The sequence below is a fragment of the Gorilla gorilla genome, chromosome 11 (genome assembly GCF_029281585.2).
Source record: "Gorilla gorilla gorilla isolate KB3781 chromosome 11, NHGRI_mGorGor1-v2.1_pri, whole genome shotgun sequence".
In the NCBI taxonomy this organism is placed as follows: Eukaryota; Metazoa; Chordata; class Mammalia; order Primates; family Hominidae; genus Gorilla; species Gorilla gorilla.
The window spans coordinates 59,033,739-59,049,359 of NC_073235.2; the positions used below are offsets into that span (position 1 = coordinate 59,033,739).

A 15,621-nucleotide genomic window follows, 5' to 3' on the forward strand; every position below is an offset into this window, starting at 1 on the left:
TTGTTTTAATTTTGGAAAACACAACACAGAAATTATTTTTAAAGCTGCTCTTTATATTAAGAACAAATCTGGAATTTCCATGAGAGTTATGGGTAGATGCTCTTCCAAAAGCAACAATAATACACCAAACAACTGAAATACATGAAAATAATCATCTCTGTTTAGCCTACTGATGCTTTTTACTACTGACAAGAGGTCAATTTTTTTCCTATAATGTGTGTACATACTGTTAGCTCTAACACTGATTGCTAAGTAATTAACAATAAATTGATTTCAGTTTAACTAAGGGCACTTCAGGAAAGTGATGGTCTGCATGAGAAAAATATTCATTACATTTAATCCTAGACACACACATAAATTAGCAGCAAGCTTTTCCTCCTGATGTCAAATGAATCATATATATTGAAAAAAGACCTATGCCTTGTTGCATTGCATTGCAACTATCGCTATAGTTGATATCCATTCTCAAACTTTAGTGTGAACTTGCAAAATTAATCCTTCATGAGAAAACAAACTTTTCCCGAAGGGAAAGTATGAATTAGGTAATTTAGAACTGATGAAAGATATTTCCAAGTGGATTCTTAAATTTTTATACCATTCGTTAATAGCTTTGTCTTCCCTCTGTGCTTGTTAATTTTATGTTTGTCACATATGTCTTCACTTAAGCAGTTGATTCTCTACAGGTTCCAGTTACATGTGTGTTGGTAACCATCATGTTCACCTTTTAAACTACTTTATTGCATTGCAAGTTTTTAAAAGATTCAGTAGTTGTGCATTTCTAATGGTATTTCCTTTTTAGGTTGATGAATATTATAATTTTATGATTAAATTTATCATGTTTATTATTTTAGACACATCATATGATGTCTGGTCCTTGATGTAGTCATATAAAACATATCAGCGTATAATTCGTTTATCAATTGTTAGAATATAGAATTTTTTTGTTTCAATATACTTCTGTTTATCAAATAGAATGAACTCTGAGTGTTCTAATCTCATTTCTAATCTCAAAGTGACTGATGTAATCTAAGGGCATATCAATCCAGGATCAAAAAATATACTTAGAAAACATGTGACTAGTTTCTTCTGAGATTTTTAGATAGTTTTATGATAAATACGGAGAAAAAATAATCATATTTAGAGAACAAAAATACTTGATATTTGTAGTTTTCAATATATTAGAGTAAAAGTAATATTATTTTCTCTAAGTAACCCTGAGTGAAGATGGGACTCTGAGCTGAGGTTTAAATGATTGCAGACTTCCAGGGTGCTTTTTGGATTAGCTAAGTAGAAGAACTTCTACCCACTCTCTCCGATGTGTCTCAGATAGGCTGTGAACAGTGACTTCTTTCTGCTAAGGCTGAGTAGACATGGCAAGCGTTTCATGCGGCTGAGGGTTTTTTGAAGAGAAAGACTCACTCCTTGTGGTTTAAATAAAGAAGATACATTAGTTAAGCTGCCTATATGTTTCTTTTTTTATATAAAATATTATCATTATTTTTTACACAGTTGTTACCCTCTCATTTTTACACATTGGGATAAATCATTTTTTAAAAAATGTTAAGGGAATGATGATAAAGATAAAAATCTGACTGTGTGTCTTTTTAAATTTATGTGTAAGAGGAGTTTCTTGAAATTTGTTCAAACCAAATAGAATTACGTTTCCATATTAAAAAATAACATTAATAGAAGCTAAAAACATATTTATAGAAAATACTAGTAACACTGGCTTGATACAAGAATCCAGTCAAATAGAAGCAGCTATCTGAAGATTTGTAGTGTTTTACTTGAATAGGACACTTTAAGATTCCTCTCACTCTTTTAACAACATCTCCAAATTTCTTTGAATGGCTAAGGAATGAAATAAAACATCAGCTTTTAGTGATTTAAAAACAAAATGATGGGTTTTGTTAATGTTTGTTTACAGTTGCCTCTTCTTTCAAATATGTTTTATTATTTGATTTTAGAATAGTAAATGTCAGTAAATATTTTTGACTATAGTTTTGGGAGATTTTATGTAGTCTTTCAGTAGAGGCAGCATTGTACCTTGATTTAACATAGTACACTACTAGTGTCTTTTATGTAAAAGATTTTCATTGCTAAAGTGTTCCTCTCCTGTTTGACCTTATCCTAGGACATTACTATTTAGGGAGTAGTAAAAAATGGAGCTCTTTTCCTCTAGATGCACATTTTGAGATTTTTGTAACCTCGAAATAAAGTAGGAAATCTCATATTTGGTGAAGTGGCACAAGCTCATCTAGGCATAAAGTAGTAAAGAACTTTGTGATTACATTTTAGTTTCTAGAAAGGTAGACCCTTCACTTTCTTATGTACTCCTGAGAATTTCTACTGAGCGATGAAATGTCAAATGTCTCAGGAAAATACTTTGGCTATTCTTGAAAAAAGGCTGAAGACATATCCTTAATTTACCATTATAAAGGAAAGTATAGACATTTATCCTGCTGACATTATCTGATGTGAATGGTCCAAGGAGTATGAAACTCAAACAGTTGGAAGTTGAAGCCCTCTTTCTTAATTAGCCTTGCATTGTTGAAGTGGGGAGGGAAGGGGTAGCTCTGCTGTGGAATATTATTATCATCACATTTGTTTCATTGTTTTGTTATCTAAGTTATTTTTTTCTTTTAGGAGTTTCTAGATTAGGGTAGGGGAAGTGCAAGTAATAGTTCATATCTTTCTTGTTTGCTTATTTGAGAATTAATGAATAAATAGTTTTTCGAATGCAGATTAATGTTAAACTTCTGGGATTTTCAGAAATAAATAATCCTTCTTTGTATCTCAGCCCAGAGAGCATGGGACTTCTTGACCCAGCGACCAGTGATGGGCGAGTTATTTTCTTCTTACCCTGGCAAAAGATGACGATCGCTGGCACTACTGATACTCCAACTGATGTTACACACCATCCAATTCCTTCAGAAGAAGATATCAACTTCATTTTGAATGAAGTGCGTAATTACCTGAGTTGTGATGTTGAAGGTAACTAAGCATTCCTTTAAGTTTGTCTCTCTGTGTCCATATCTCCCAAGCCATTCCAGCTGTCACTGGATAAATGCTATGTCTCCAGTCTGACTCATCCTCACACTTGTCCTCTTGTGCCTCTTAGAACATTTATGAGGGCCAAATTTTAACATAATGGGGAGAAATTGCCTTTTCTCCTCTACTTTCTATACCCACATGAAACTTATGCAGTCCTCTTCTGATAATTCCTGATGGCAAGATCAGAGTAGCCCTTCTAGCTCTGAACACTCATGTGCTTCCAGAAAAGGATGAAATGTGTACATCACAGTTTAATTTCTGCAGCTTAGGAATGTCTAATTTACAGATGCAGGATATCAATAGGAAATAATTAAGCAAATAAACGAGAGACTGGAACTGTATTTGTAAGATGCTTAATGGTCTGTTACTACATGGAAAGTATAATGTTGACCAGTGGGTTTAGCAAAGAAGGATAAGTTACTTATTTTAATGGAAAAAGCCAAAGTTTACTTCCTTCCTATTCTTACTGGGGCATTTCAACTTGACTGTCAGAGCATTTTCCTTGGTGATTTATATAGTTTTTTTTTTTTTTTTTCATTCAGGCCAGTCTCAGAAGTTCCCCAACATTGTGCTTCTATATTTCCTCTCTCAGTTGAGTCTCACCATGCATCTAGTCACTCAAATTAGAAATGGTGTGCTTATTTTTGGTATCCTTTCTCTTTCCATATCCAGTCTAATGCCTATCTATGCTCATTCTGAATACCAGGCAGGTCCGTCAGTCACTTCGTTGCCCTGGTTCACATCTGTGCCATTTCTCACTTTTGCATTGGCCCCACAATGGCCTCTTTAGGTCAGGTCTCTATCCCTCTCCAGTCTAATCCTTCTACCAGAATTTTCTTTCTAAAACACAATTCTGATCATCACTTCTCTGCACAAATATACACTTTAGATATCTTCTCATTGACTTTACGAAAAATGCTAAATTCTCTTGCGTGAAACATAAAGCTTTTTGTTTTATTTTGCTTTGTTTGAGATGGAGTCTCACTCTGTCACCCAAGCTGGAGTGCAATGGTGTGATCTCAGCTCACTGCAATCTCTGCCTCCCAGGTTCAAGTGATTCTCCTGCCTCAGCCTCCCAAGTAGCTGGGACTACAGGTGCCCACCACCACGCCCAGCTAACTTTTTTTTTTTTTTTTTTTTTTTTTTTAGTAGAGACAGTGTTTCACTATGTTGGCCAGGTTGGTCTCAAACTCCTGACCTCATGATCCACTGGCCTCGGCCTCCCAAAGGGCTGGGATTACAGGAGTGAGCCACCGTGCCTGGCTGAAACATAAGGCTTTTTACAACTTGTCTTTGCATGTTTATATTCAACTACTCCCCATCCCTGCATTCTGTGGTCTAATCATGTCTTATTAGGGTGAATATTGTTTTATTAGGTTTCATGTCTTATTATGTTGAATCTTCATGTCAAATTTAGGTTGAAGCTTTGCTCTGGGACACCCTTTTCCCCAACTCTTCATCTTGGCAAAATTTTTATACTGGAGAAACCACCTATTCTTTGTATTCCTGTGGGATGTTGGTCGTATCGTTTGTATATCACAACATTATATTATAGGTAATAGTCCAAGATGTATTCTCACTTGAAGCTCCTTGAGGGTAAGGATTCTTTATTTGTGTTTAGCTACAAATCTTGATTATCTTATTTGTATGCTACTCATGATTGTTTTGAATTAAAATAAGTTAGTTATGGATTCATGGTTTTTGATATGGTAGCCATTTGAAAATCTATATTAAAGTATACAAGTTTACGATTAAAAATAATCTTCATATATTTATATCAGAAATCTTATAATGTTGATGTCAGTGAACGACATGGAAAAGCACTATGTTAGTCTGAATGCAACTCACTAGCATCTGTGTATCCTTTTTCCCTAAAGGATTTTTTTTTGGTTATGTGATCATGCATTTGTAAACAAAATGCTTCAAAACTGCTTCAAAAATGGTTCAGGTGACTCCTAGTTTAATTGACGAATCCATATTGTATAGTATTAATTGCTTTTAATCTAAAGTAATGGATGTAATTTCATTCTTAATAGAGTCTCTTTGGATATCTACAATAGTAGTATAAAAGATACTAAATACATATCATTGAAATCCATGTGTGGTTAAGGTTTATACTCACACACAGACACACTCATACATGGTATTTGAAAAATAGTTTGACTTGTTTAACATCCATGTTTAAATACTGAAACTGCATTACAATTTTAGCTTGGTACTTTTTTTTCATTTTGTGTTCTAGGAGGAGCTTCAACATTGGATTATGATTATATTTTAACATATTCATTATTGTTAATGAATCTTCCTTCATTTGTAATTTATCTGTATATAATATTTGTTGAAAGTGGGTTTATATCTGGGCCTGAAGATCAGGAAGTTTAGATTGTTGGAGCAAGATATAAAATTAATTCAAGAGCAGAGAACTCAATGTTGACAGTTTCCAAAATCTTAAAGTTCAAATGCAGCGAGGATGAGAAATGTAACTCCTTATCCTGCTAAGAAGCTGGATGTGCTGGAAGCAGGTGTGGGTTCCAGAAGGCTGCCGTGCCCATATTGTGGGTGGGGATCTCTACCCGTGAAGTGAGCGTGGGGCTTTAACGGAGACTGGATCACTTATGTTCTACCTATAAATACATGGAAGACTTGGCACACCTGGTTGGTCCATAAAAGTCTTTTCAATTAACATACCATTTTGTAGTCAGCGAATTGGTGAAACTAACAAATAGTTATTGTTAATTCTGATGTTTGATAAGAGTGTTTGAAATTAATATCTAAACATTGCAAATCAGGTCTTTCTCCTGGTGATCTGGGGACATCTTGAGATTAAGAGTCCTCCAGGGTAAAAAGCAGAAATGACAGCCCTTTCCTAGACTTTATTGATTTCCCTGTGTGTGGCACCTGTCACAACTTTTCTACTTATAAACTTACTCTTCAAAAAATAGTTAACAGTGATTCTTTATAGCTTCTTTTCATTCTTATTTCTTATTGACTGAAATATTCATATTTGAGGAATTATGCTTGATCTTAGTAAAGAGTATCAATTAGCTGAAGTTTGTCTATATCTTAAAGTGAGGCCAGTCAAATCCATATTTTTTCTCAAGGAATTTTGGTGAAAGCTGCTATTCTCTTCTAGGCTGATGAAATGTGAAAGAGAAGCTCAGCTTTAGCCACCATTCAGTTATTCAATTACATGCTACTGTTAAACATATTTTAGTATTTATAGTTATATGCCTCATTTTTAAAAACTTCCTATTATTGAGCACTTCTTATGTGAGATACTGCTAAGCAAGCATATTACCTGTTAGATCTTTGATTCCTCCCTAACAACCTTATGATATTTATTTCATAAGTCCCACTTTCTAGTTGAAGAAACTGAGGCCCAGTGACATTAAGCTTTTTTTTTTTTTTTTTTTTTTTTTGAGACGGATTCTCACTTTGTAGCTCAGGCTGGTATGCAGTGGTGTGATCTCGGCTCACTGCAACTTCCGCCTCCTGGGTTGAAGCAATTCTCCTGCCTCAGCCTCCTGAGTAGCTGGGATTACAGGCGCGCGCCACCACACCTGGCTAATTTTTGTATTTTTAGTACAGACTGTGTTTCACCATGTTGGTCAGGCTGGTCTCGAACTCCTGACCTCGTGATCCAACTGCCTTGGCCTCCCAAAGTGCTGGGATTACAGGCGTGAGCCACCGCACCCAGCCTAAGCTTTTTGCCTATAGCTAGTTAGTATTGGAGCCATAATTTGAGTATAAGTAAGTCTGGTTCTAATACTTGTGCTTCTAAATATTGTGCAGTACTCTGTTGGTTCTGGGTTTCCTGATGGGATACTATGTGCACTAGGGAGTGGTAAGCTTATCAATTCATTTCATGGAAGCTGCTAGATACCTTTAGCATGACAATGACCTTTGCTCTGCACTGACCTTATTTGAATTTGAATGTTAAACTAGAGGAGGTTTCCTGTCTCATAACTAATCCCTTGGGCCAGTCTTCTTTACAGATTTAAAAAATAAAATTTCATTTAGATCCTAGAGCAATAGTTTTGAAGTGTTTTACATTCACCAGGGTTGAAATAATCATTCTAAAAGGATTTATTAAATGGGTAAGTAAAATTCCAACAACAGTTTCTGAGCCTCCCCAAATGGCTATATCCTTAAGAAAAAAAAGTGTCAAATCTTAACACTCCATGCTATTCACAGCAGCTGCCACACTTCTGCAAAATGCGTCGGAACAATTCTGAAAAGCATTTTGCCTGTTGGGAATAAGACCATGTCTTCTTTTACAATTTAGAAAGCTTTCCATTCACAGGCTGAATTTTCTAGATTACTTGTTTGTTCTTTTCTGAAATGGGTAATTGATAGTTCTGCGTTTCGTATTGAGTTAGGAAGAAAAATGATCTTTTGAAAAATGTATCATTAAGTCTGCTGTGTAGAGGTTAATCAGAAGGATGCAGTGACAAAACTAAGCTATGACTTAACAGGATTGAGAGAGACAGAAGATTTGCTGAGTGCTTTATCCATGTTGTTTTTCCTGGAGTACTTCTTTAGGCAGCTTCTCTACTTGTACACAGGTTTTCACATAGGCAATTAGTAGTGTTTATAGATTGCCTGTTATTCAATTAACAACTGAGCTGGCCATATCAACTCACTGCAGACCTGCCTTTTCATTGCCAGAGATTGTACCAGGGTTATCAACTTACACAGGCTTGGATGTCTTCCAGCTGTTTAATTATAGTGTCACACGCTTTGCTTTTTCTAGTTTCATTAGTTTATAAATGTAATATGGTATCTTATTTCTGTGATTAACACTTCATTTCAGCAGGTTAAACATGCTGGTAGAGAAGTATTGATTTCTGACACTATTTCCCCTGTGTTCATTTAGATATTTTCACATGCCTTTTATTGATTGTTTTTTGAAAGTGGCAAACATGAAAAAAAAAAACCCAAAACATATGCCTAAATAACTAATGTGAAGCTAAACCGCACATTTACCTGTTAATTGTCACTTCCTGTGGGCTTTATTTTCTACTAATTTTTAAAACAAACACTTATCTTGCCAAGTATAAGAGTAAAAATATGAATTATAGTTTGAAATAATCACATCATACTTAATTTTTTCAACTAGCCGTGAAAATTGTCTGTTCAACTTTTCTATTTATATTTTACCCTTTACGTATTACATTACTAAAATCTGAATGAGTTATTTTTTGGGAATGTAATACAAATGATTCTTAAACATGGTGGTAAGAGTATTTTACTTTAATATTGCCAAGTACTTTTATAGTTGTCACTTAAAAAATTAACTGGGTGCCCTCTAGGTGAGCCAGTCTAGTAAGTGGTCTTTAATGATGGATTTTTCTCAACTTTATTTAATAGTAGTTTTTTTCTTTCATCTTGTTTTATTTAAAGCATTCATGTAATTTGGAAGGGAATATCCAGTTGTTCAATATATGGTCACTAGAAACCTACATGAAGCCTAGCATATTATCTCAGAGGCCCAAGCGTTCTTGCTTTGGTTTTGGTAATACCAGCTCTTATAGTTTGATATAAAAAGTTTAGAGAATGCTTTAATATTCCACTTAATATTTACTGATAACTATATATGACCCTTTACTAGATACAGTATTTGGGGTATTGAAAAATATTATAATTGACACTGCTGGAGACTTTCAGCATGGCGAGAAAGAGATGAAGCAATAATGAAATTTTGTTAAGCTATCCTGGCAGTATGAGAACTAGAAAAAATTTGAGCTGTAAAGCGTAGAGGCCATGAGTTATGCTATTTTCTTCACATGTTATACCATGGACAGTTAAAGTGGGTGATGGTCATTTATTAATCTTGACTGTAACCTGTATGGTAAAACTGGTTTCTGGGTGAGAACTTGAGGGTGGAAGTACTTAATTGAATGAAAATATGTTTCATTTGTTTGAATTTATGAAATTAGCAAGAGAGGAGGAAAGCTTGAAATGGTACCTATTGACATGAATGACAATAAAGTGTTTAGGAGCTATTACAGCAGATTTTATTTTATTCTCATGAGCAAAGGAAGTGCAGTCCAATTTCAGTGAAAGGGTGCTCCGTTGGAGATGTAGGCAAGGTGGCCAGTAGAAATAACTAGCTTAATCTACCAGACAAGTCTGAGATCTACTGCTTGGAGGCTTTTTACTGTAGAGCTGCTCTGTGCTATATGATAGCCATCAGCCACTTGTAGTTATTTAAATTTAAATTAGTTACAATTAACTGAAATTTGAAATTCAGTTGCTCAGTCAGTTACACCACATTTCAAGCGCTTAATAACCACATGCTGCTAATGGCTAGCGAATTGGATCGTGGAGCTATGTACAGAATGTCTCCATCTGTGCAGTAAAGTCCATGGGACAGTGCTGATCTTGAGAATCTAGAGGTGTTTAAATATACACTTAGAGAAAGACATACTCAATTTAATAGAATCGTTGAATTTGGGTTTTTTTGTTTGTTAAGTAAAATAAAGAAATTCATTATCTTGTAAAACAAGAACTCAAGATACAACAAGCCTCAAGAGGTGATTAATGATTTGTCAGGGTCTAAGATATATTACTCTTATTTATCTTCACTCTGCCATCCTCCAAGGTGGTTTCATCCTAAGGTTGTTTCCCCTGTGGTTACCTCATGGCTGCAACAGCAGCATGCAGAATTTATAGATATCCCAATGATACTTTATTCAGACTAGCATCTACTACCTTGAATCTTTCTTGAAAAAACTTTCATTAGGGTTTAACAATGTACAAGATTTCCACTGTGGGTAAACAGGTGATATGGAGAGGAACTTGTTAGCTTCGTCAGTTGCTGTCTTTTATTCAAGAAGTTGGAATTAATGTCTCACATGTTTAGCTGTGCCGTGCGCCTTAGACATGGATTATACCCAAGGTCCTGAGGAGTCATTACTGAATGAGTGGTGAGGAGGTATAAGCTCTTAATACTTCAGTGGCAAATAGAGTTTTGAATCATGCATAAAAACCATTATATCTCAAGGTTGGGAGGGGAACTGTTGTAGGTAACCTGATCCAACCACCTTCTGGTCTAATACTGTACAAAGCCTGTAGGCCATACAGACTAATTCATATTTTAAATAAGGAAATTTGATCATTCTTAAATTTATTATTTTCAATAAATTTATTCCCAACATTCAACTGATATAATTCTCAGGCTAAAAAGCTGAATCCTAAGATGTCAAGCAAAGTAAATTAAAGTTCTTAACACATTATGAACTCTTTGTGACTTGGAATGTTTTCTTAACTCTTTTTTATTTTTGACTGTCAACTCCAGGTCAATATAGATAATGTTTTACATAGTATTCCTGGATGAATGAAAAACTTGAATGTTTCAGTTTCAGACAATACAATTTCATAGATGTGCTTTTCTGCCTGTTATAACAGAAAAGGTAAGGCATTTGCCACAGATTATTTGCATATGCCTCAAATTTACTCTGCAAAGCCTAATTTTCCATCAAATAACTTTAAAATTAGTCAGAGAGCTTCAAGAGTTGGAACCAAATTCCTGATCAGTGTGGCTACCTAAGGAATTTCACAGACACTAGAGGGACTGTGGGGTGACCACAATGACGTTGTAAGTGGGTTTGCTAACTTTTATTTTTATCTCAGAGGGTGATGTGAACTCTAATGGAAAATAGTGGTAATTTCCTAGTTAGGTTTTTGGTAACGATTAAAACACTTTTTACAACTTGTTTTGAGGTTTTATATGACTGGTAAAATTGTGTAAAGCAGGAATTAATCCCCATTCCACAGAAGCCATCCAGATTAAATCTATTTAAGAGAATGCACACATCGGAGGGGGCAGAGCTAGAGATGGAATCCCAGCATTGAGATCCTGTATTGTCTCCAGTTAGTAAGACTGAGAAGGCTTAGGCTTTCCTCGCCAGTTAATTATGTTGGTATTTCAGTTACAGTGTTTGGATTATGGGTTTGATTAAACATCCTGTAGAGGTGATGGGTATCTACTCTTTCAGATTATAGTTATGTCATGTCAAGAGTGTAGCCTTTAAGAATCTATAGTAAAATATGCCAGATTAACTTGAGTTGAATTTATTTTTAGCAGAAACCTATTATTCATTTTAGATCAAGATGGAGAAATTATCTGTCATCCAACATAGCTTGTTTTGCTTATACTTGGTAAGGCATGGTTTTGTTTTATTTTGTTTTGCTTCAGTAAGAACTGTTCCAGTCATTTCAAGGAGTCTTTGTTACTTTTTACACAAAAAGTCTGCTAGATATATACCTAACTACTTTTCAAGTGGTGTTGTATATAAATATACAGGATGTTTACTGTACAAAGGCACATGACCAAGGGTTGAGTGGAAACTGAAATCCAGCCCTGCCCTCTGCTCACAAAACTGTGATCCCTGAATGGGATTTATGGATTTGAACTAAAACATGGACATGGTATGGGCTAATAAAGGTCCTGATACTTCATATTCTATGTAAAATATTTCCTTAACCCTTTCATAATTTGAGACTTGAATTATATCAGTTTATGCTTTTATCTTGATTTTTAGATTATGGTTAAATATGCAGAACATAAAATTTACCATTTTAACCATTTTTAAGTGTACAGTTCTGTGGCATTACATACATTCACACTGTCGTGCAACCATCACCACCTTCCATCTCCAGAACATTTTTGTCTTCCTCAACTGAAATTCTGTAACCATTCAATAGTAACTCTTATTCCCCCCTCTCCCAACCCCTTGGCAACTACCATTCTACTTTCTGCTCCTATGAGTTTGAGTACGCCAAGTACCTCATAGAAGTGCAATTGTACAATATTTGTCCTCTTGTGACTGGATTATTTAGCACAGTGTCTTCAAGGTTCATCCATGTTGCATGTGTCAGAATTTTCTTCCTTTTTAAGGCTAGATAATAGTTCGTTGTAAGTGTATGTTACATTTTGTTTATTCATCTGTTGATGGACACTTGGTTTGCTTCTACCTTTTGGCTATTGTTAATAATGCTATGAACAAGGTTGTAAAACTTTTCTCTGCTCCATTTCTTTGGAGTATATACCCAGAAGTGTAATTGCTAGATCTTATGGTAATTCTAAATGTTTAATTTTTGAGGAATCGCCATACATTTTTGATAGTAGCTGCACCATTTTACCTTCTAACCAGCAGTGTACAGGGGGTTCAGTTTCTCCACATCTTCACCAGTATTTGTTATTTTGTTTCGTTTTGTTTTTGTTTGATAATATCCATTTTAATGGGTGTGAAGTGGTATCTCATTGTGGTTTTCATTTGCATTTCCCGAATCATTAGTGATGTTTACTATCTTTTAATGTGCTTATTGGGCATTTGTATATCTTTTTTGGAGAAATATTTATTGAAGTCTTTCATTTTTTAATTCAAGTTGTTTGCTTTTTGTTGTTGCATTTTAGGAATTTCTCATATGTTCTGCATATATGGTATATTCTTATCAGTATATGATTTACAGATATTTATTCTATGAGGTACCTTTTCATTCTGTTAATAGTGTCTTTTTAATATTGATGAAGTGTGTTTTATCTATTTTTTTCTTTTGTTGCCTGTGCTTTTGATGTCACATCCAAGAAACTATTGACAAATCTAGTGTCATAAAGCTCTTCTTATATGTTTTCTTCTGAGTTTTATAGTTTTAGCTCTTATGTTTAGGCCTTTGATGCATTATGAGTAAATTTTTGTATACGATATAAGATAAGGGTCCACCTTCATTCTTTCACATGTGGAGATCCAGTTTTCCCATTATCTTGAAGTTTTCAAGACTATATACAGTCAATTTTTTATCAGTATGGGTAATTGCTGGGAGTATGATGAAGACGGAGGGCACACATGACCCCAAGTCACAGTTGAAGCAAAATTCTACTCATGTTTCTGTTATCCAGCAATGGATTAGCTGATTTACCACAATAAATGCAGCAGGACCAGGTAGGCATTATTTTCCCAGTAGTCTATATCATCAGGCAACTTTCAGTCTGGTGCCCATAGTCAGCTCCCATAGCTAAGCCATTCCTGAAGCTGATCTGCATGAAGAAGGGCAGATTCCGAAAATTCTGCCCTAGGGTCTTGCCCTTGTACCTGATAGACGAGAACCATAGCTCACCTTCTCTCTTCAGTCATTTTTAGATTAGTAATGAGTGCTGTTCAACAGCTGTCTAATTCTAATGAAAACTTAATCAGCCTGGATATAGTTGGGCATTGTATTTTGACAGAGATAGTAAAGATATTTTCATGGCATCTTGAGTATTGAAAGAACTTCCATATAATATAATTCAAGTATAATGTACCTACTGGGAGAAGCCAGTATACCTGTTTCTGTGTCAGTGCTAAAAATAATGGAATGAGAAAAGAAAAAAGGCAGAGTATGAAAGTTGTCAGAAGTTGAGAGACAGTACAATTTAAGAGGTAAGAATATGGACCTTAAACTCAGAAAGAAGAAGGTTCTGATGCTGTTTTACCATATATAAGATATTTGCCTTGGCCAGGTTTGTTGCCCAGCTTGGTTTGTTAAATGTTTGCATTCATCTGTTTTCTGATCTGTATGGTGAGAATAATAATAACCAATGCTATAGGGCTTTGTGAGATTAAATGAGATGTCTGTGTCAAGTGTTTGCACAGTGGTAGGCCTGCTGTAAACACTCAGGAAGAGGATGGTATTGATGAGGGGAGAAAATATAATATCCTGTTACAGCTTTGTTTAATTTAATAAGGATCTTTGTCTTCCCTGAGAAGAGATAGGAAGATGTATTCTAGAAGGAAATTTAACAATTCATGCATCGTTAGCATTGGTTTTGATTGTTTCTGCTTTTTTTTCTTTCTTGTTTTTCTAACTGCTCCAGGTTGCTTCAGCTGGAAGGTTGCTAACATTTGCCTCTTTTGCTTCCTCTGTGGTATCAATGTCAGTGATTTCCAAAGTTCTTTACTTTTTCATGGAAATTATCTTTGTAACAGAATAATTCTTTATGAGTTTTTCTTGTACCTATCCACAAACTTAGTTCTCATCTTTAGGCTTTCTCTCCTTTTTAAAGTGCACACATGTGTATTCCTGTCGCCGAACTCTTTTTATTAACTGTTTAATATTTTTGTCAAAATATTTTTGAGCAATGTTCATAACCCTTGGCATTGATTCCTACCAGTGAGAAGAGGGGACGTCCTGGCAGCATGGAGTGGAATCCGTCCTCTTGTTACAGACCCCAAATCTGCAGATACTCAGTCTATCTCCCGAAATCATGTTGTTGATATCAGTGAGAGTGGCCTTATTACTATAGCAGGTATGAGATACTACCTTGTTATTTTCTTTTCTTTTTTTATTTTTATTTTTTGTTATAGGGACAGGGTCTCACCATGTTGCCCAGGAGGGTCTTGAACTCCTGGACTAAGGTGATTCTCCCACCTCAGCCTCCCAAAGTGTTGGGATTACAGGCATGAGCCACTACACCTGGCTTTCTGTCTTGTAATTTGGATGTGTTTTAGATATAAGTTTGACTTAAATTGTCCTGCCAGAATCTCTTTTAACTTTATTGAACAAGCATTTTTTTAATTCTGAGTAAAGTTTTACACAATCCCATGTTTGTTACAAACAACAGGAAAATTTTGTTATTGGTAAGTTGATAAATGGTTAATTATAAGAAAAATAAGGGGTGGCAACCTGATGAATTGTCTATCAACTTCTTTGTAGGTGGAAAGTGGACAACTTATCGGTCTATGGCAGAAGATACCATAAATGCTGCTGTCAAAACTCATAATTTAAAAGCAGGACCAAGTAGAACAGTTGGGCTTTTCCTTCAAGGGGGTAAAGATTGGAGCCCCACACTCTACATTAGGCTTGTCCAGGATTATGGACTTGAAAGCGAGGTGAGTGTGCATTGCCACATCGTCTTACTCTTTACCTAATCTCTCACTGCTGCCAGTGACAGAACTGGCAGCAATCAGGTCTCCCTGATTGAGATTTCCTTTTGCTGAATACATTTCTGCCAGTCTACTGTGGAAGGAAAAAAAGATGATCTTACTTTGCTTTACTTTCCCAACAAGCAATGTACACTTTATGAAATGTATTTTATTAAAAAGTGGAGTTTATTTGGTTTGTTTCTAGTGTATAGGGCATCCCAAATTCTGTCTCAGGCATGAAGAAGGCTGTTCTTCAGAAGTGATATCAGGAGCAAAATGAAGCTGAAGCTTCATCAGTCATTGATGCAGTGATACATGTGTAAGAGAGTTAGTGCTGGCCTAAGCATTCGAAGCCCAAGTGGTTTCCTCCCACAAAATCAAAATCTAATACTCTCCGAGAGCTATTAGTTACAGGCTGTAAGAAAACTGACAAGATAAGCATGTGTGCTTTTTGCTTTGTGCCTAGAAGCTATTGATATTCAAAGTGCCTGCCTAACGCAGCTTTATTTCTCTAGGTGGCACAGCATCTTGCCGCCACCTATGGTGATAAGGCCTTTGAGGTGGCCAAAATGGCAAGTGTGACTGGCAAAAGGTGGCCTATTGTTGGAGTACGTCTTGTGTCAGAATTTCCATATATTGAAGCAGAGGTATGTAAATGGTC

General features: G+C 35.5%; 1 protein-coding gene across 1 annotated transcript in view; it reads left to right on the top strand.

The window, feature by feature from the left end:
• Positions 1-15,621, top strand: part of GPD2 (glycerol-3-phosphate dehydrogenase 2) — a 109,541-nt gene that overhangs the window by 77,968 nt on the left and 15,952 nt on the right. The window contains exons 8-11 of the mRNA XM_019022684.4: positions 2,801-2,994; positions 14,210-14,344; positions 14,752-14,927; positions 15,476-15,607. Of these exons, the coding sequence (XP_018878229.1) occupies positions 2,801-2,994; positions 14,210-14,344; positions 14,752-14,927; positions 15,476-15,607 (637 nt within the window). The remainder of the gene's footprint in view (positions 1-2,800; positions 2,995-14,209; positions 14,345-14,751; positions 14,928-15,475; positions 15,608-15,621) is intronic.